This window comes from Lissotriton helveticus, chromosome 12, assembly GCF_964261635.1.
Source record: "Lissotriton helveticus chromosome 12, aLisHel1.1, whole genome shotgun sequence".
Lineage (NCBI taxonomy): Eukaryota > Metazoa > Chordata > Amphibia > Caudata > Salamandridae > Lissotriton > Lissotriton helveticus.
In genome coordinates this window covers 874498650-874520078 of record NC_136073.1, presented here as the reverse complement: position 1 = coordinate 874520078, position 21429 = coordinate 874498650, and the positions used below count along the sequence as shown (strand labels likewise).

Here is a 21429-nt window from a genome sequence, read left to right as displayed (position 1 = left end):
GAATTAATTTCAAATTTCCTTATACTAATTCACCACTCATTTTTTTGGGGGGTTCAAGAGTAGTGTTCTATTTGCCGAAAAGAGCTTTGATGCCACGTCCGGGGAAGTAAGCGCTATATAGATGCAATTACTCCTATCTAGCGCTACATATCCTAGGGTGACTGAATCTGCCACTATCGCTGTAGGATGATCTAACTCCGCCGTTACCTGTAAATTAAGTTAACTCAGGGAGCTGGTTTTGGTGGAGAGCTGGACATCATCTCTTGCAGGAGGTAAACTGGAATCAGCTGGGCTGGAATTCCGGCATGGGGTGACGTCACAGTGCCAGCAACATGCTCCTCTCCCTAAACAAAGGAATGATGTTGTTTATTGTATAAAGACCATCCATGTTGCCATTCCTAAGTCAGACTGCCATTATGAACTCTGACAAAGTTGTCACTGAGCGAACAATAATAAACAACATTATTTTGCTCAGTGAACTTTAGCTTTCATACAAAATGTGATAATGTGCCTATTAAGATGTGTAAATGTAACCAAAGTTATTTCATTGAACATTATCCATGCAAGCGAAAAATGTGTCAAGTTTAAACGTGAGCGTGTAAAATGGTGGTGTTCCTTCCTGGGCCTAATTGTGACCACATGACAGGATTCTAAACTTTTTTTTTACATCCCAAAAGTACTCTGATTCATCAAAATGCAAGTCAGGCACAGACACTACATATCGCACCTCTCTCCTTTCAGTCCGAAGTATATATTATAGCCAACCCTTAGGTGCAGGAGCCTCGTAGACTCAACTTAATTAGTGCACTTTACTCACCAGAGTAGTAGTAGTGGACCCACAGACCTTGTTGCATATGACAAATTCACGGAGCAAAGTTCAAGTTATCCATAGTTCAAATCTGCTCGGTAAAGTTATTTTATCTCAGTACCCTGCCCGACATTCTTAAGTTATTCTTACATCCTGCTAGCATAGCGGAGAAATACAAGATATAAATTCTCAGGAAGGTGAATCTGACCTTTTATTGAGCTAACTACACAAGAAATAAGGGGGGCATTTACTATTATTTTACGCAACATGGCACAGCACCTTGCTGCGTTGTGTGAAAACCAGGAAGACCCCATATTTACAAAGATATGGAGCATTTCTGCGCTCTCCGAATGTAGGTGCCCTGTGTGCTGCCTAGTGCCAAAGCAGGCACCCTTGCATCATGGGAAGGAAGACCCATACTCCACCCATATAATGCTTACTCAAAGCAAGCAACTCAATGCAGCGCTACACACTATTTCGCTTGACTCTGTATTTACCTAAATTTACTGTGTCACGCCAACACCACAATCTGATACAATCCGGTCACAAAATCATAGTGAATCTGGGCCTAAACGTGCACATTGATATGTCGCGGGCCCACTGGGGGCTGAGGCTGCTAACCGGACTTCCCTACAGGTATTAGAAGAGAGTAACTATATATTTTGCAATACTACAGGACAAACATGCCTCTAGGCACCTCTCCGACACGGCTTGGTGATCTTTGATCGCACATTAACAGGCGTTGGTGAAATTTGCGTAATTTGCTTTAGAGTATTTATGCTAAATGCAAATCATCATGTCGTACTATAGTTTAGTGCAGAACGTATTGCCACATTCATTTTTGCCTGGAGGATGAATTTTTAACAGCACTGCGAGCAACAGTTAACCATGTTCTGTTTTCCCCGTGCATTTGCAATAAATTTCTACGGAGGGTTGCAATTTTTACTGTGAATCGTGCATAATTACGCGAGTTCGACCCAGGCTTCGTTATAGGTGCATGGATTGCTCCGTGTTGTTTTACATATAATTATGTGAAGTGACACACTGGTGTAATATTGTGAATTAACGCAAAATTCCCTTAACTGTGCTAATTCCAATTTTGTCCAGACACAATTAACACCACAGCCAACTGAGGCAGCTCAGCAATTTCAAAGTGAAGCCGAGCGCCTTGGTTTCTGTGGATCGCTTTGGCTGGTTCTCACTAGATGATCCCTTTTTTAGGACGATTAATTTAGATGTTCCACCTACGGTGGGCAAACAAAAGCAGCAGGAAAAGCTTCGTAAGTGAAGCGACATGTGATGTAAAACAAGATATTCAGATCTGTAAGACTGGCAGAATAATGAAGAGAAATAAGGAATGGTTTGAGAGAAGAAGTGAATCGGAGAGTAACGAGTTAAGAAAGGGAGAGAACGAGTTAAGGGAGAGAACGAGTTAAGAAAGGGAGAGAACGAGTTAAGAAAGGGAGAGAACGAGTTAAGAAAGGGAGAGAACGAGTTGAGAGAACGAGTTAAGAAAGGGAGGTAACGAGTGAGCCCTGTTTAAAGCCTGGGTCTGAGGGCTCTGACCAGGGCAGTGACTCCCGCCATGTCCTGGGCCCCGAGGCAGGCCTGTAACCACGCTGAGGGCCGCGGTGCAGACTCCATGCCTCTCCTGGGATTACCTCGGCCACAGACACACATCACTAGACCTGTGCACCCACCGCGGGGACTTGCACACGTGCGGATAAAACCCACCAATCACAGTCCGGGCGCGGGCCGGAGACCAATCAGTGTTTAAGACCCTCGCATGGGCTGGGCCATCATTAGCATGGCTCAGCCTGACATCTGATTGGCTGCTCTTGCCATGATGGGACGTAAACAAACCGATAGAAACAGATTTTCTTTTTTTGGGAAGATTACTGCTATCAGTATTTGGCTCAACTGATTGGCGTGAGCTTTGCATCATTTTTAGGCTATCTGTTTTCCCCTGTGATGCAGGACGGGAATTAGCAATAAAACGTGTTGCTTTCTACCCTATCCATCAATCGGTGGAGAGTCATATTTTCTACGGATTATGCTGAAAAGATTTTTTTTTTTTAAAGAAACGTACCTTTTCTACAGCATTAGCAGCTAGATTCATCAAAGACCCGTTTTGCGAGTCTTTAATAGCGATTCATAAGGAATCGCTATTAAGGACTTGCAAAACGGGATTCATGTAGGAATTGCAAAAAATATTGCGATTCCTACATCTTCCTTATTTGCGATTAGCAATTAGCTAATCGCAAATAAGGAAGCGATTTCAAGGGTGCCAGGGGTGTCCAGAGGACACCCTGTAGCACCCCTGACATGCAACATTACACAGGTGTTGCGCGCACACATGTCCAAAGGACGTGTGTGTGTAACATGCAACAGAGAATAATGCACTAAAGTGCTTTTTTCTATTTTTTTTGCTATTTACCACGAAGTCTGACTTCGTGGTAAATCGCGGCCAAATATTGCGAATTTGCAATTTAAAATTGGTTAATGAATTGCATTTAAGGAATCTCTATAGATGCGAATTCTGTAATAGCGATTTTTGCATTTGGGATGATGAATCCCAAATGCAAATCTGGCCCTTTGCGAACCGATTTTCCTTTCATGAATCTAGCTGTAGATGTCTTGTGTGTGAATGTGCGTGAAAGTGTCACAAACGCTGAATAGTGCCAGAGAATTCACCACATTATTTGCCGTGAGATGCAAAATACGCACCTAATTTACACATCCTCGCTCATCTGTGGTAGTTCATTGCTGCGTAGTTCCAGTGGCTACTCATGTGGAATGTTAAAGATAAAAGCATTCCCAAACGTAGCGCCCACTCTTCTGCACTGACTCCGCTGTTTCTCAGGTTGCGCAAGAATGACATTCTAACTCACTCGCCCGCCTACATCCATGACAGAACGTATTGTCCGCTGGGCCTTCTGATGGACAAGGCGGCCAGTACACTGGCCACCCCCTCTGTTTCCTCCCACTGGGATGACCAGAGTGGGCCTCGGACAGTCTGCCCCTCCTGCCAGGAATCGCACTGGGACAAAAGGCTTGGCCCACCGCTCCCTGTGACGTGGCCACCAGACGACGCATGCCCTTGTTCGGCCCACAGATCCTCTGAATTGGCTCATTGTGCTAGCCGGGAACCTCTTCCTGGTCTTTGCAGACCCCAGAGTCTGATTCAGTATGTAAAGTAGCGCTACAACAGTCGTCTCTGTAGGCTTCAAGGCGCCTACCAGTCTTTTGAGCTAGTAGTTTGAGGCAATTGGTGGTGCTGTGGGATCCGCCACTCGTCTTTACGGCTCAAAGTACAGCGACATTATTCAAATATATATATATACATATATGCCTCAGGTATATTATTACAGAAGCTTTGCACCAGTGAACATCCATTGGAAGCAAATTGTTACTTTTATTACTTAATGGATCACATGGTATTTGCACCAGGGAGCATTTGATTTTTGTAAACACTACGAATAATGTGGATCTGTCTGCGGTGCAAAATCAGCTTGTGCTATTTTATTGCAAACAGTGCATCAGGATTTCTTTTGTTAAAACCTCTGTGACTCACTCAAAATGATTTGCATTCAGTACATGTACTGCGTAAGGTTAAGTGATCTGCCGTCTCCTTTTTTCGACCTTGTCCAAAACTTTTGTGATAAGGACTGGAGCCAAATGTTTTTTGTCCATTCCATATTGGACAACCTCTTACTATTTTTACTCTTTTTCATAAACAGTTTTTAACACGGAAGACACAGTCGGCATGTATTGTCGCCATACATTGATTGTGTGTTGTGTGCATATCAAAACAACCATTGGCAAACGTGCAATTTTTTTTATTTTTAATTTTACCCTTTTTTGCAAAGGCTGCAAAAACAAAATACTGCAAAAAAATCGAAAAATAATAGTGGCCCCAGATCCCAGGTTCCCTGCTTTTCCTTCAGCTGCCTCTGCCCAGCAGGAGTTACACTGTGTAGGTCAGCAGGGGATGGTTTGGGGTGATCCACTGTCGCATGCTGTCAGATGTGGAGGTACAGTGTGTCCATTAAGACCTCCCAACGCTGCAGCGGCAACATATGAAAGTGTTAAAAATGCACCTCTATAGGAAACTGTATCAAGATAAAGTATCACTGCACTCCTGCCCCAAGAATTGAGCTACCAAGCCCATCACTTGTTGAGTGTTTTCTTGCCTTTGATCCTGTACTGCGTTCCGCTGCCTTTTGTCTGGGTTGTGAGCTATACACATACAGAAATACATACATACTTTTAAACAGACAAATGGGTAAAGAGGGCTGAAACTCTCTCTGACTGTATATACGATTCTTAAGGAAAACAAGAGGCGAGAATGACAGAACACGGCTTTGTGTGTGTTGAGCTAACAAAAAGTGTAAATATGCCTCTGGGCCCAGGACTACAAAACAATTCCAAGTACATGCTGCATAATTCTGAGGGTTGAGCACTTTGTAAATGTCGTTGTATGCCGGCTCGAGTCCCAAATATATGATGTATTTTTCCCCATACTTTCAAAAGCTGTAATGTACAGTAATCGCCTTATCTCTCCCAACTAAATGATTTCATAGCAGTGCTAAGCGTGAAATTTAACGTACACTTTGAATGGAATGGGGTGTTCCTTGCTTGGCCGCAGTTAGGGTTCCTTCTTTTCAGGGCTGTGGATGGAGTTTTTTTTCCTTCACAGCTTGTAGTGGGCTTGATCTATGAAAATTACAAAATTCTGGGCGCACTGTACCGCCCATATACACTGTATGGATTGTTTAGGCATAGGATTTTGTACTGGAAGTGTACATTTTGAGTAGGAATTCTGTGCTCTGCAGCACACACACCTTATGAGATCGAGCAGGATTGAGTTTATCCCACGACTGGGAGAGAAAGAGGGGGTCAACTAGCAGACAAGACTCCACCATGGCCGAAGAACACGATGGCTACTGCTCTGATGACTAGCAGACAAGACTCAGCCATGGCCGAAGAACACGGTGGCTACTGCTCTGGTGACTAGCAGACAAGACTCCGCCATGGCCGAAGAACACGATGGCTACTGTTCTGGTGACTAGCAGACAAGACTCCGCCATGGCCGAAGAACACGATGGCTACTGTTCTGGTGACTAGCAGACAAGACTCCACCGTGGCCGAAGGAGAAGCTGGCTACTACTCTGGCGACTAGCAGACAAGACTCCGCCATGGCCGAAGAACACGATGGCTACTGCTCTGGTGACTAGCAGACAAGACTCCGCCATGGCCGAAGAACACGATCGCTACTGCTCTGGTGACTAGCAGACAAGACTCCGCCATGGCCGAAGAACACGATGGCTACTGCTCTGGTGACTAGCAGACAAGACTCCGCCATGGCCGAAGGAGAAGCTGGCGACTGCTCTGGTGACTAGCAGACAAGACTCAGCCATGGCCGAAGGAGAAGCTGGCTACTGCTCTGGTGACTAGCAGGCAAGACTCAGCCATGGCCGAAGGAGAAGCTGGCTACTGCTCTGGTGACTAGCAGACAAGACTCAGCCATGGCTGAAGGAGAAGCTGGCTACTGCTCTGGTGACTAGCAGAAAAGACTCAGCCATGGCCGAAGGAGAAGCTGGCTAGTGCTCTGGTGACTAGTAGAAAAGACTCAGCCAAGGCCGAAGGAGAAGCTGGCTAGTGCTCTGGTGACTAGCAGAAAAGACTCAGCCATGGCCGAAGGAGAAGCTGGCTACTGCTCTGGTGACTAGCAGAAAAGACTCTGCCATGGCCGAAGGAGAAGCTGGCTAGTGCTCTGGTGACTAGCAGAAAAGACTCAGCCATGGCCGAAGGAGAAGCTGGCTAGTGCTCTGGTGACTAGTAGAAAAGACTCAGCCATGGCCGAAGGAGAAGCTGGCTACTGCTCTGGTGACTAGCAGACAAGACTCAGCCATGGCCGAAGGAGAAGCTGGCTACTGCTCTGGTGACTAGCAGAAAAGACTCAGCCATGGCCGAAGGAGAAGCTGGCTAGTGCTCTAGTGACTAGCAGAAAAGACTCAGCCATGGCCGAAGGAGAAGCTGGCTACTGCTCTGGTGACTAGCAGAAAAGACTCAGCCATGGCCGAAGGAGAAGCTGGCTACTGCTCTGGTGACTAGCAGAAAAGACTCAGCCATGGCCGAAGGAGAAGCTGGCTACTGCTCTGGTGACTAGCAGACAAGACTCCGCCATGGCCGAAGGAGACGCTTGCTACTGCTCTGGTGACTAGCAGACAAGACTCTGCCATGGCAGAAGGAGAAGCTGGCTACTGCTCTGGTGACTAGCAGACAAGACTCCGCCATGGCCGAAGGAGACACTTGCTACTGCTCTGGCGACTAGCAGACAAGACTCCGCCATGGCTGAAGAACAAGCTGGCTACTGTTCTGGTGACTAGCAGAAAAGACTCAGCCATGGCCGAAGGAGAAGCTGGCTACTGCTCTGGTGACTAGCAGAAAAGACTGAGCCATGGCAGAAGGAGAAGCTGGCTACTGCTCGGGTGACTAGCATACAAGACTTGCCATGGCCGAAGGAGACGCTTGCTACTGCTCTGGTGACTAGCAGACAAGACTCCACCATGGTGGAAGGAGACGCTTGCTACTGCTCTGGTGACTAGCAGACAAGACTCCGCCATGGCCGAAGGAGAAGCTGGCTATTGCTCTGGTGACTAGCATACAAGACTTGCCATGGCCGAAGGAGACGCTTGCTACTGCTCTGGTGACTAGCAGACAAGACTCCGCCATGGTCGAAGGAGACGCTTGCTACTGCTCTGGTGACTAGCAGACAAGACTCCTCCATGGCCGAAGGAGAAGCTGGCTACTGCTCTGGCGACTAGCAGACAAGACTCCGCCATGGCCGAAGAACAAGATGGCTACTGCTCTGGTGACTAGCAGATAAGACTCCGCCATGGCCGAAAGAGACGCTGGCTACTGTTCTGGTGACTAGCAGACAAGACTCAGCCATGGCCGAAGAACAAGATGGTTACTGCTCTGGTGACTAGCAGATAAGACTCCGCCATGGCCGAAGGAGAAGCTGGCTACTGCTCTGGCGACTAGCAGATAAGACTCCGCCATTGCCGAAGGAGACGCTGGCTACTGTTCTGGTAACTAGCAGACAAGACTCAGTCATGGCCAAAGGAGAAGCTGGCTACTGCTCTGGTGACTAGCAGATAAGACTCCGCCATGGCATAAGGAGAAGCTTGCTACTGCTCTGGTGACTAGCAGATAAGACTCCGCCATGGCCGAAGGAGATGCTTGCTACTGTTCACAGTGATAAAACAAATGCTCTTTTTGCAGCAATTCCATTATAAAGAAAGCACGGTTCATAAAAGTAGTTAAAATCTTTCTTAGTCACTATATAACTAAAAAAAAACTATTGTTTTGTTATGAGCAAATAGCAAAGCAACCTAAAAGTAAAGGGGTGAGATTACTTATAGAGAGGTGTTGGTAAACGTAAGTGTTGGTTTATGCCTAGGGTTGAGAGTTAAGATACTGGTAAGAACTAGAATTACGGTAAGGAAGAGGTTTACATTCAGAGCAATTGAGTAATGTTGGGGAATTTGCTCTAGACTCCGCCATGGCCGAAGAACAAGATGGCTACTGCTCTGGCGACTAGCAGACAAGACTCCACCGTGGCCGAAGGAGAAGCTGGCTATTACTCTGGCGACTAGCAGACAAGAGTCCGCCATGTCCGAAGGAGACGCTTGCTACTGTTCTGGTGACTAGCAGACAAGACTCCGCCATGGCGGAAGGAGAAGCTGGCTACTGCTCTGGCGACTAGCAGACAAGACTCCGCCATGGCCGAAGGAGACGCTTGCTACTGCTCTGGTGACTAGCATACAAGACTCGCCATGGCTGAAAGAGAAGCTGGCTACTGCTCTGGCGACTAGCAGATAAGACTCAACCATGGTCGAAGGAGACGCTTGCTACTGCTCACAGTGTTAAAACAAATACTCTTTTTGCAGCAATTCCATTATAAAGAACGCACTGTTTATAAAAGTAGTTAAAATCTTTCTTAGTCACTATATAAATAAAAACAAACTGTTGTTTTGTTATGAGCAAAAAGCAAAGCAACTTAAAAGAAAAGGGGTAAGATTACTTATAGAGAGTTGTTGGTAAACGTAAGTGTTGGTTTATGGCTAGGGTTGAGAGTTAAGATACTGGTAAGAACTAGAATTACGGTAAGAAAGAGGTTTACATTCAGAGCAATTGAGTAATGTTGGGGAATTTGCTCTAGACACCGCCATGGCCGAAGAACAAGATCAAGATGACTACTGCTCTGGCGACTAGCAGACAAGACTCCGCCATGGCCGAAGAACAAGATGGCTACTGCTCTTGTGACTAGCAGACAAGACTCCGCCATGGCTGAAGGACAAGCTGGCTACTGCTCTGGTGACTGGCAGACAAGACTCCGCCATGGCCAAATGAGATGTTTGCTACTGCTGTGGCAACTAGCAGACAAGACTCCGCCATGGCCGAAGGAGAAGCTGGCTACTGCTCTGGCGACTAGCAGACAAGACTCCGCCATAGCCGATGGAGAAGCTGGCTACTGCTCTGGCGACTATCAGGCAAGACTCAGCCATGGCTGAAGGAGATGCTTGCTACTGCTCTGGTGACTAGCAGATAAGACTCCGCCATGGTCGAAGGAGACGCTTGCTACTGCTCACAGTGATAAAACAAATACTCTTTTTGCAGCAATTCCATTATAAAGAAAGCACTGTTCATAAAAGTAGTTAAAATGTTTCTTAGTCACTATATAAATAAAAAAAAACTATTGTTTTGTTATGAGCAAAAAGCAAAGCAACTTACAAGTAAAGTGGTAAGATTACTTATAGAGAGGTGTTGGTAAACGTAAGTGTTGGTTTATGGCTAGGGTTGAGAGTTAAGATACTGGTAAGAACTAGAAATACGGTAAGAAAGAGGTTTACATTCGGAGCAATTGAGTAATGTTGGGGAATTTGCTCTAGACTCCGCCATGGCCGAAGACCAAGGTCAAGATGGCTACTGCTCCTGTGACTAGCAGACAAGACTCTGCCATGGCCGAAGAACAAGATGGCTACTTCTCTGGCGACTAGCAGACAAGACTCCGCCATGGCTGAAGGAGACGCTTGCTACTGCTCTGGTGACTAGCAGACAAGACTCCGTCATGGCCAAATGAGATGCTTGCTACTGCTGTGGCGAGTAGCAGACAAGACTCCGCCATGGCCGAAGAACAAGATGGCTACTACTCTGGCGAGTAGCAGACAAGACTCCGCCATGGCTGAAGGAGACGCTTGCTACTGCTGTGGCGAGTAGCAGACAAGACTCCGCCATGGCCGAAGAACAAGATGCCTACTGCTCTGGCGAGTAGCAGACAATACTCCGCCATGGCCGAAGAACAAGATGGCTACTGCTCTGGCGACTAGCAGACAAGACTCCGCCATGGCCGAAGGAGAAGCTGGCTACTGCTCTGGCGACTAGCAGACAAGACTCCGCCGTGTCCGAAGGAGACGCTTGCTACTGCTCTGGTGACTAGCAGACAAGGCTCCGCCATGGCCGAAGGAGAAGCTGGCTACTGCTCTGGCGACTAGCAGACAAGACTCCGCCATGGCCGAACGACACGCTTGCTACTGCTCTGGTGACTAGCAGACAAGACTCCGCCATGCCCGAAGGAGACGCTTGCTACTGCTCTGGTGACTAGCAGACAAGACTCCGCCATGGCCGAAGGAGAAGCTGGCTACTGCTCTGGCGACTAGCAGACAAGACTCCGCCATGGCCGAACGAGACGCTTGCTACTGGTCTGGTGACTAGCAGACAAGACTCCGCCATGTCCGAAGGAGACGCTTGCTACTGCTCTGGTGACTAGCAGATAAGACTCCACTATGGCCCGAAGGAGACGCTTGCTACTTCTCTGGTGACTAGCAGACAAGACTCCGCCATGCCAAAGGAGACGCTTTTAAAACACAATTTATAAAAGTAGTTAAAATCTTTCTTAGTCACTATATAAATAAATAAATAAACTATTGTTTTTTTATGAGCAAAAAGTAAAGCAACTTAGAAGTAAAGGGGTAAGATTACTTATAGAGAGGTGTTGGTAAACTTAGGTTTTGGTTTATGGCTAGGGTTGAGAGTTAAGATACTGGTAAGAACTAGAAATACGGCAAGGAAGAGGTTTACATTCAGCGCAATTGAGTAATGTTGGGGAATTTGCTCTAGAAGTGCTGTCACGGTACTCCTAATGCGAACTGGAATTTGCATTTCAGAGGTTTTGCTGTATCTGGGTCTGCGTAATGAGATTTACTCATAAAAGGATTCTTTACTCCAACACAGAGCCTACCATGGCGTGGATGGGTTCCAAGGTTTCCCCAGGACTTACATATCAGGTGTATTTCTTGTGTTGGATTTGAAGTATTTCTCGCAGGGTGGGCCAGGGTGTTCCTTCAGTTTCAGGACATTTCATTCCAGCTGCATGGCTTCCATATATCTATCAGGCGAATTTTGGAGTGCTGCCTGCAGGGCTGGATTGGTTGGAGTGTTCACAGCAGAGCTAGAATCATTCCTGCATGGCTACTGTACTCCTTGTGCGGTTTAATAAATGTGGTGTATTGTATCTGGTGTATTGCCTGCAGAGCTGCATGGCTGGTGTATATGCTACAGACTTGCATGTCGGAAGCATTTCCTGTTGACCTGCAAGTTTGAGGTATTTCCAACAGATATGGATATTTGGGTACTTCCTGCATGGTTGAGTATGTCCTGCAGACCTGCATTTTTAGAGTATTTTGGGGGGTGTTGCTTTCGTTGGACTCCTAGTCACTTTTGAGACAAACAAAATGCCTTTGCATCAGGGTGCACCTCCCGCCTCTTTGCAGCAGCAAGCGCCTCCTGCCTGCGTGTGCCGCATGCACTTCCTGCGTGTGAGTGCATCAGGCTGCAGGCTGCAGGCAGCAGGGTGCACCTCAGTCTCCTGCCTCTGTGCAGCAGGATGCTCCTCCTGCCTGTCTGTACAGCAGCATGCACTTCCTGCCTGTATTAGGCTGCAGCATTGTGCACCTCCTGCCTGTCTATGCAGCAGCATGCACCTGCTGCCTGTCTCTGCAGCAGCATGCACCTCCTGCCTGTCTGTGCAGCAGCATGCACCTCCTGCCTGTCTGTGCAGCAGCATGCACCTCCTGCCTGTATGTGCAGCAGCATGCTCCTCCTGCCTGTCTGTACAGCAGCATGCACTTCCTGCCTGTATTAGGCTGCAGCATTGTGCACCTCCTGCCTGTCTGTGCAGCAGCATGCACCTGCTGCCTGTCTCTGCAGCAGCATGCACCTCCTGCCTGTCTGTGCAGCATTGTGCACCTGCTGCCTGTCTGTGCAGCAGCATGCACCTCCTGCCTGTCTGTGCAGCAGCATGCACCTGCTGCCTGTCTGTGCAGCAGCATGCACCTCCTGCCTGTCTGTGCAGCAGCATTCACCTCCTGCCTGTCTGTGCAGCAGCATGCACCTCCTGCCTATCTGTGCAGCAGCATGCACCTCCTGCCTATCTGTGCAGCAGCATGCACCTCCTGCCTGTCTGTGCAGCAGCATGCACCTCCTGCCTGTCTGTGCAGCAGCATGCACATCCTGCCTTTCTGTGCAGCAGCATGCACCTCCTGCCTGTCTGTGCAGCAGCATGCACATCCTGCCTTTCTGTGCAGCAGCATGCAGCTCCTGCCTGTCTGTGCAGCAGGTTGCTGTGACCTCAGCAACCTTCGCCCTATCTCTAACCTTCCATTCCTCTCTAAAGCCCTAGAGAAATGTGTCCTACTACAATTAGATAAACACATCATCACCTACAATCTACTTGATGTTTTCCAATCTGGCTTCAGAAAAGGATGTAGTACCGAAACTGCTATGCTAAACATTACTGCTGACATCCATCGCTCACTAGATATTGGGGAATCCTCAATACTAATCCTCCTTGACCTCTCTTCTGCTTTTGATACTGTACACCACCGCACCCTTCTCAACATTCTTAAAGCTCGATTTGGCCTTACAGGTAATGTTTTAAATTGGTTCTCCTCATTCCTTCATAACAGATCACAACAAATCAAGCTCAACCACTTCCTCTCTAAACCCCAACCCGTCTCACTCGGCGTCCCTCAAGGATCCATCCTCTCCCCAACCCTATTCAATCTGTTCATGGAACCACTCACTCTCATCCTCAAACAAGCCAATATCAGTTACCACCTCTATGCCGATGACACCCAACTATACTACAAGATCAAATCCCACAAAGACATACTTCACCTCAATGACACCTTGACTAAAGTTCAAACCTGGTTCCATCAAAACCACCTCAAACTTAACCCGAAAAAAACTGAAATCATACTGTTCTCCCCCAAAAACAATTCCCTTCCCATCCAACTCTGGATCAATGACATCAAAGCTCTTAACTGTTCACTCTCCACTTCTAATTCCGTTAAATCCCTAGGCATCAGTATTGACCAGAACCTCAATCTCATACCCCACATTAAAAATGCAGCAAAAAGTGCCCTTTTCACCCTTCTTCAACTCAAGAAAATTAAACCATTTATACCAGCAGCTGACTTCAAGCTTGTTGTCCAATCGCTTGTCCTTTCTAAGATCGACTATGGTAACGCAACTCTGGCCGGCACACCTAAAATCCATCTTGCGCCGATCAAATCTGTCCTAAATCTAGCTGCAAGACTCATCTCCGACTGTAAAAAATTTGACCACATCTCCCCTACCCTCAAGATCCTCAATTGGCTCCCAATTGAAGGAAGATCCACCTATAAGATCGCTTGCATCACACACAAGGCTCTCCACCAAAACACACCTTCTTACCTTTCAAACAAACTACACAAAGCAGGATGCTCCAGGTCCCTGAGAAGCACAAACTCCCTTGTCCTTATCCCTCCTAGACTCAAATGTCAAAAGACCCAATCCCGTGCTTTCTCTGGCAATGCTCCTACAATTTGGAACTCTCTCCCCAAAGATCTTCGCTGCAACTCCTCCTACTCTCTCTTCAAAAAAGAACTCAAAATACTTCTTCTCAACAAATACTGGGGTAAATAACGCAAGCTCTACAGATTTCACTTTCATTATGTAATCTGCTATATTATGTATATTGCTTCCATTACGTATATTTTGCTTTTTGTTTCTTCCATTACGTATATTTTGCTTTTTGTTTCTCTATTTCTCGCACAAACATTTGTTGATTCTCACCTCCATGTAAAGCGCGCTGATACTCTTGGGTCCAGTAGCGCTATATGAAACCTTGGAAATAAAATAAATAAATAAATAAACATGCACCTGCTGCCTGTCTGTGCAGCAGCATGCACCTCCTGCCTGTCTGTGCAGCAGCATGCACCTCCTGCCTGTCTGTGCAGCAGCATGCACCTCCTGCCTGTCTGTGCAGCAGCATGCACCTGCTGCCTGTCTGTGCAGCAGCATGCACCTCCTGCCTGTCTGTGCAGCAGCGTGCACCTCCTGCCTGTCTGTGCAGCAGCGTGCACCTCCTGCCTGTCTGTGCAGCAGCATGCACCTCCTGCCTGTCTGTGCAGCAGCATGCACATCCTGCCTGTCTGTGCAGCAGCATGCACCTCCTGCCTGTCTGTGCAGCAGCATGCACCTGCTGCCTGTCTGTGCAGCAGCGTGCACCTGCTGCCTGTCTGTGCAGCAGCGTGCACCTCCTGCCTGTCTGTGCAGCAGCGTGCACCTCCTTCCTGTCTGTGCAGCAGCGTGCACCTCCTTCCTGTCTGTGCAGCAGCATGCACCTCCTGCCTGTCTGTGCAGCAGCATGCACCTCCTGCCTGTCTGTGCAGCAGCATGCACCTCCTGCCTGTCTGTGCAGCAGCATGCACCTCCTGCCTGTCTGTGCAGCAGCGTGCACCTCCTGCCTGTCTGTGCAGCAGCGTGCACCTCCTGCCTGTCTGTGCAGCAGCATGCACCTCCTGCCTGTCTGTGCAGCAGCATGCACCTCCTGCCTTTCTGTGCAGCAGCATGCACCTCCTGCCTGTCTGTGCAGCAGCATGCACCTGCTGCCTGTCTGTGCAGCAGCATGCACCTGCTGCCTGTCTGTGCAGCAGCATGCACCTGCTGCCTGTCTGTGCAGCAGCATGCACCTGCTGCCTGTCTGTGCAGCAGCATGCATCTGCTGCCTGTCTCTGCAGCAGCGTGCACCTCCTGCCTGTCTGTGCAGCAGCGTGCACCTGCTGCCTGTCTGTGCAGCAGCGTGCACCTCCTGCCTGTCTGTGCAGCAGCATGCACCTCCTGCCTGCCTGTGCAGCAGCATGCACCTCCTGCCTGTCTGTGCAGCAGCATGCACCTCCTGCCTGTCTGTGCAGCAGCATGCACCTCCTGCCTGTCTGTGCAGCAGCATGCACCTGCTGCCTGTCTGTGCAGCAGCGTGCACCTCCTGCCTGTCTGTGCAGCAGCGTGCACCTCCTGCCTGTCTGTGCAGCAGCGTGCACCTCCTGCCTGTCTGTGCAGCAGCATGCACCTCCTGCCTGTCTGTGCAGCAGCATGCACCTCCTGCCTTTCTGTGCAGCAGCATGCACCTCCTGCCTGTCTGTGCAGCAGCATGCACCTGCTGCCTGTCTGTGCAGCAGCATGCACCTGCTGCCTGTCTGTGCAGCAGCATGCACCTCCTGCCTGTCTGTGCAGCAGCATGCACCTGCTGCCTGTCTCTGCAGCAGCATGCATCTGCTGCCTGTCTCTGCAGCAGCATGCACCTCCTGCCTGTCTGTGCAGCAGCATGCACCTGCTGCCTGTCTGTGCAGCAGCATGCACCTCCTGCCTGTCTGTGCAGCAGCATGCACCTGCTGCCTGTCTCTGCAGCAGCATGCATCTGCTGCCTGTCTCTGCAGCAGCATGCACCTCCTGCCTGTCTGTGCAGCAGCATGCACCTGCTGCCTGTCTGTGCAGCAGCGTGCACCTCCTGCCTGTCTGTGCAGCAGCATGCACCTGCTGCCTGTCTGTGCAGCAGCATGCACCTCCTGCCTGTGCAGCAGCGTGCACCTCCTGCCTGTCTGTGCAGCAGCATGCACCTGCTGCCTGTCTCTGCAGCAGCATGCACCTCCTGCCTGTGCAGCAGCATGCACCTCATGCCTGTCTGTGCAGCAGCATGCACCTCCTGCCTGTCTGTGCAGCAGCGTGCACCTCCTGCCTGTCTGTGCAGCAGCATGTACTTCCTGCCTGTCTGTGCAGCAGCATGCACCTCCTGCCTGTCTGTGCAGCAGCATGCACCTCCTGTCTGTGCAGCAGCATGCACCTCCTGTCTGTGCAGCAGCGTGCACCTCCTGCCTGTGCAGCAGCATGCACCTCCTGCGGGGGCCTGCATCAGGCAGCGGGGTGCCCCCCCCCCCCGCCTGCCCTCTCTCTGACAGCCCTTGTCAGTCCCTCGCACGTGCTCCCATCCTGTCTCCCTCCCTCCCCCCCCTCACCCCCTCGCATTGAATGGCTCGTCCGCAGCGAGGGGGGGCTGCTCAGTCTCCTCCCCTCCCTCCCCGCGTGCTTGGGCTGCTCAGCCGGGGCGGGGGTGTTATTTCCTCCTCTTGAAGGAAGGCAGCTGCTTCCTCTCTCTCCTCCCTCGTGAGAGTGTCCCCCCTCGGCCTCCGGGTGCCCTCTCCCCTGCCCGGCAGGCCCCACTGGCACGGAATGGGGGTCGCCCCTGCATGCCTCCTCTGCCCGCCCCCTCCCCCCAGACCCGGACACTGCGGCTGATCGGGGACCCCCTCAGCCCCGGCTGCTGGATCCGGAGACTGTCCTTGGGTCAGGGGCTCCCACACCCTTCTCTCTCTGCCCCTCCCCCCTCCGTCACCTCCTTGAGGTCGAGCCCCCTGTGCTACCCCCGGATGTGCCTCCCTTCCCCTTCTGGGGTCTCCAGCCACACGGTCCAGTAAGGGACTCCCCCACCCCCCTCTTCAGCCCTGGACACTCATACTGCCCAGAGATGTCTCCCTAGGGGTGGAATCCCCCTCTGGTTCCCTGATAACGACCTCCCCGACCGACCACCCCCATCAGCCTGCAAAGCCCATCACCAGCCCAGGATCCACCGATGCTGAAAGCTGCTGCGACATCCCCTCCTGCCGCAAGAGCATCCCTGGAAGCGAGCAGCGGCGGCGGCCTGAATCCCAAGACGCCGACTCGACAACCGCAGGAGTAAGACATCCCCCATCCCTACAAACCCCAAACACCTGGACCTCCTCACCGCGGTGTCCATGGAGGAGCAGGTGCGAAGGACAATGGCGCCAGGGTCTGGGTTCTTGGACCTACAGGAGGTGCACGGGTCCAGCGTAGCGGTGGAGGCCATGCCGGGCTACCTGGAGGTCTTGGACAAGGGCGGGTCGACCTTTGTGAGGGCCCTTGAAAGGTGCAAGGGGTGTGGATGGGAACTTGCTTGGAGGACCCTACAGAAGGAGGCCTGCTTCGACCCGCTGGAGGTCCTGCTGCTCGTGCTCTGTGCCGTAGGTTTGACGATCCTGCGCGAGGTCGCCTCGCGGTGGCTCTTTCTGGTGAGTTTACGTACTACTATCTTTGAAGGGATGTTGTGTAGGGGCAAAGCCATGAGGCACAGGGTCAGACTGATTTGCATATAGCCATGTTTGAACTGGGGTGGCAGAGTGGGCTAAAGAACGGTCATGGATCAGACCCAGATCTTTTGACTGGGTGAGAGTGTTTGATTGATTCAGATGCTCCGTCCATCACCACCCCCTTTTGTACCGCTTTTGGCCGCCATAAGTGTGGCAGGCTATGCTCAGACGTGAGTCCCTTGCTCACTTTGCCACTGGATTCAAGCAAGCCGGGCTGAAGACGCTGAAATGCCAGAAACCGGTCCTCGGAAGCTTGTTTCCGGTCCAGGGAAGGCATGGCTTGGCAGTTCGGGCTGGACTGTTCCCATGAGGCACAGGGTCAGACTGATTTGCATATAGCCATGTCTGAACTGGCGTGGCGGAGTGAGCTAAAGAACGGTGATGGATTAAACCCAGATCTGTTGACTGGGTGTGAGTGTTTGATTGGTTCAGATGCTCCGTCCATCACCACCCCCTTTTGTACTTCGGGGCAAAGCCAGTGGCATGACAGAGATAGACCTCACCGCTGAGCCTTGGTCATCAGGAGTGTCATGTTACCTTCCGCGGGCCAAGGAAGTGCGAGATGTGTGACTGGTGTTGTTGTAGTTGGGCCACTGTCCATGGGATTCCAAGCCAATCCCTCCCATCCCAGGGGATCACTATGGCAACCATCTCTATCAGCTTCTCAATGGAAATGCTGGGGTCACCTGGTTAGGGATATGCTAATAAATCCAGTGTGCAGAGAGTTTTGGTAACCATCAGAAAACTCTCTCGTTGACTACGCTAAGAGTCCGCACACTTTTGCCATACCGTGCGTCCAGAAGAGAGCATAGCCCGACACCTTGTAGACTAAGATGGTGGCCTTCAGTAGACTTGGAGTGGAGCGTCTACTGGGATGTGGCCTCAACGATCCATACGTTCAGAGAGATGAGTGCAGCCTCAGCATCTCAAAGATCTGCTTGTTATACCCTCTGTTTATCTTTCTTCTCATCTGTAATGTTCTCCAGTATTCAGTTTCAAAGTGCCAACCAGAATTCCTGTAAGTCACCAGGAATATGCAGCCCTTTATTGGCCTTGATAGCTGAAGCGGGACAGAAATAAATATTTGTAATGCGGTGTCGTGTTGGTAACCTGTCCGTGCATGTCGCCTCTGCCCAGTTGGATGCTTGCTGTCAGGAAGACCACAAAAATCCCAAAACACTAAAAGGAGACGGGTTCAACATGCACACGCCATAGTAGCTGTCAGTCTACTAATTCCCAAATTACTACAGCCTGCTTATAAAGCTCTTGCAACCATCAGGCATCGTTTCACCGAAGCTCTAAGATAGGATGTTGTGATGATTTGTGGAGACGTGGGATTTGGCTAACCAAATATTGGAAGGGGAAGTCATTTCTTGAAGATTTTGGGAGTTTTATTCAAACAGTACATACCATATGTAAATGTAGTGTACTTGTATTAGCGCACAAATCGACCCCAGCTGGGGTATCTCGGCGCTTGTACGAATACCGCTGTGGAATCCTTCCTGGCTTTTCCCTGTGAAGTGCCCACTCCTGGGCACCCCCAAGGTGAAGCCAGGCATCCTAGCATTGTGGAGATTAAGCAAGCTATTGCCCAGAGTTGCAGAGTGGGACCCATGATTAGAATAGGCACCGAGGCGAGAATGATCAGGTCCGAGGAAATTGAGCCCAAGACCCGCCGAGGCGGGAATTGAACCCTGGTCCCGGGCTAGACCTCTGTATCAGGGTCTGCCGCTCTAACCATTGAGCCACACTTCTCCACATATGAGTGGAGTTAGGATATTGAAAGAGAGACAGGCGATTATCACACAAAACATGATGAACTGATAACTCGGAAGTGAAAATAAAAAACTATATAATGTCAGATGAAATATTGGGGAAAGAGCCAGGTGTGTTAGAGTTCTTAAATTTAAAGTGATCCTTGGGTGTGTTCCAGAGTTTTGTGTGTGTGTGTGTGTGTGTGTGTGTGTGAGGGGGGATCTATATGGGATCCCTATTTTAGACACATATTATACCTTCACTCTATACTTTTGTCAATACCTGTCCTAGAGAAGGCCAGAATTTAAGTTTTCAAAGCTGGAACGTTGCCTATACTTCCTAACTTAACTGTAAACATTGGACAGGTATGCACAAAAAGAAACATTTGCACTTTTTTTTTATATAACATAAAAACTCAAACAGCAAGTCACAGAACCTTGTTTATAAACTTTTCTGTATAATACAAGTGAGTTCACCCATGCAAGGGGAGCAGTCGCATGGCATATTTGAGAGTAGTGTATTACCTACGCCAAACTTAAAAACTCTTGAAACTTGCCAGTGAAAGTACCAACCCAACTTTAACTTCCACATCACCAGGCCAAGCTCATTAGCTCACACATCATTAATAAACAGGTTTTTGTGTGGATCGAGAAGGTGTGCCCGTGCCTGTTTCTGCTGTTTGCAATAATTTCCCCTAAGTGATCGCGGTCCCCTATCGATATGGCTGTGATACAGGGATCCAATCATCTATCCAGCAAACCCTTCTATAGCAAGTATTTACATTAAACTAGTGTGTACAGGTGGGGGCAGCATGGGTTGTTAACTGGTTCCTCCTAACATGATCATCATGAACGTATTCTGAGAAGCCGCCAAGATGATTAGTAAACTTTACAAGCCGCATCAGACTGGCCAAAGCATCCTTCATTTATCGCACATTAGGCCACCAAGCCCAAGGAGCCCCCGGGTCATGACCTTGGGTAAGGGCTCGTTGATTAATCAGGCCTTGCGCTCAGCATCCCTACCCTCAGAGATCAAACTTTGGATCTGCCCAGACAGGTCTTAGCGAAAAGGAAAGACAAGGGAAACCCTACTCACAGCAGAACCAGGGCAGTGCGTTTATATAGAAAAACAATGGTTCCTATGGCATATTACTTTTATAAAACTTAATAATTATAACAGGCTCAATGGCAATTTAAACATTAGAGGGAGGGTGACAGACGCACTAGGAAACGAACCAGACCAATACAGTTCCTATAATTATATAGTAGCTGGATAATCATTAGTTGGAATAACTTGTTTAGAGTCCAGTTTCCTGTTTTGTAAATATTCACAGCTGAAACTTGTATAGTTCACCTGTTTATACACGTTTTTGTTTCGCTCACTATTCACTTGGGATACACTGCACTTTGTATAATATTTGTATGTCGCAATTGAACCATATGCATTTCTTGTTATCCAATTTAAATATAAGGTAATATCCTTTATGGTACAGTTGTGTGTCTCTTTTTTTCTGTCACCCTCCCTCTAATGTTTAAATTGCCATTGAGCCTGTTATAATTATTAAGTTTTATAAAAGCAGACAGGTCTTAGAGCATGGCCGGTTGAGCCAGGCCTTGTGCTCAGCTCCATCCCCGCAAGCCAAAAGGGAACAGCCTTCCGCTGTTGTGAGCCAGCATACGTACTTCGTAAACCCACCCACCAACACCCTTGGCTCTGCCTTTTCTACATGTAGGTGCCATCGCAAAACTTACATATTGAAACAAGGCTGCATTTTCAAGACCAGTCGCGATATAGGTCAAACGTCGGTCATTTGTGGCTTCAATTCTTCGGTTTATCCATGTCCTCCTCCCAGTCCCCATGCTCCAGAAGCAAGGGGTGAATGTTATCTGCAGGTTCTGCATGCGGGGCATGGCCTGCAGCCACAGCAAGACAACTCTGTCAAAGTGGGAGCATTTCAACCGTTTTATGAGCCAATCACGCTGAATCTTTTCACGGTCCTTGAACGTGGGTTCATGAACCAGCAAGACCCCTAAGTCAGGTTTATTGAAAATTTGAAATTATGATGCGCAAAAACAGTCCTGAGATCCAATTGCAATAGATTATTGTTTTGTTGACAATTTTTGGGATGTTGACGTGTCAACTGGAAATTTAGACTAAAACAGAAAAAGATCTGTTCTAGTACTTCCTCTTGCTTCATGTCAAGCTTGGTGTAAAAATGTCCAGCAGCTTCTACTGCAGCAAAAAACATTGCCACAAGGATTTACTTTACACCCTCCGGCCGCGTAATAATCTTTGACCAATCTGCACCAGCTT

The 21429-nt window shown here is 49.2% G+C and overlaps 1 protein-coding gene and 1 long non-coding RNA gene across 2 annotated transcripts in view; one reads left to right on the top strand and one right to left on the bottom strand.

Annotated features, from left to right (window-relative positions):
* Positions 1 to 211: 211 nt before the first annotated feature.
* LOC144799789 (uncharacterized) overlaps positions 212 to 21429 on the bottom strand; it is a 625907-nt gene continuing 604689 nt past the window's right edge. Inside the window, exon 6 of the long non-coding RNA XR_013603870.1 lies at positions 212 to 344. This is a non-coding gene — a long non-coding RNA (uncharacterized LOC144799789). The remainder of the gene's footprint in view (positions 345 to 21429) is intronic.
* CERS1 (ceramide synthase 1) overlaps positions 16136 to 21429 on the top strand; it is a 42317-nt gene continuing 37023 nt past the window's right edge. Inside the window, exon 1 of the mRNA XM_078668643.1 lies at positions 16136 to 17283. Within this exon, the coding sequence (XP_078524769.1) occupies positions 16990 to 17283 (294 nt within the window). The 5' untranslated portion in view covers positions 16136 to 16989. The remainder of the gene's footprint in view (positions 17284 to 21429) is intronic.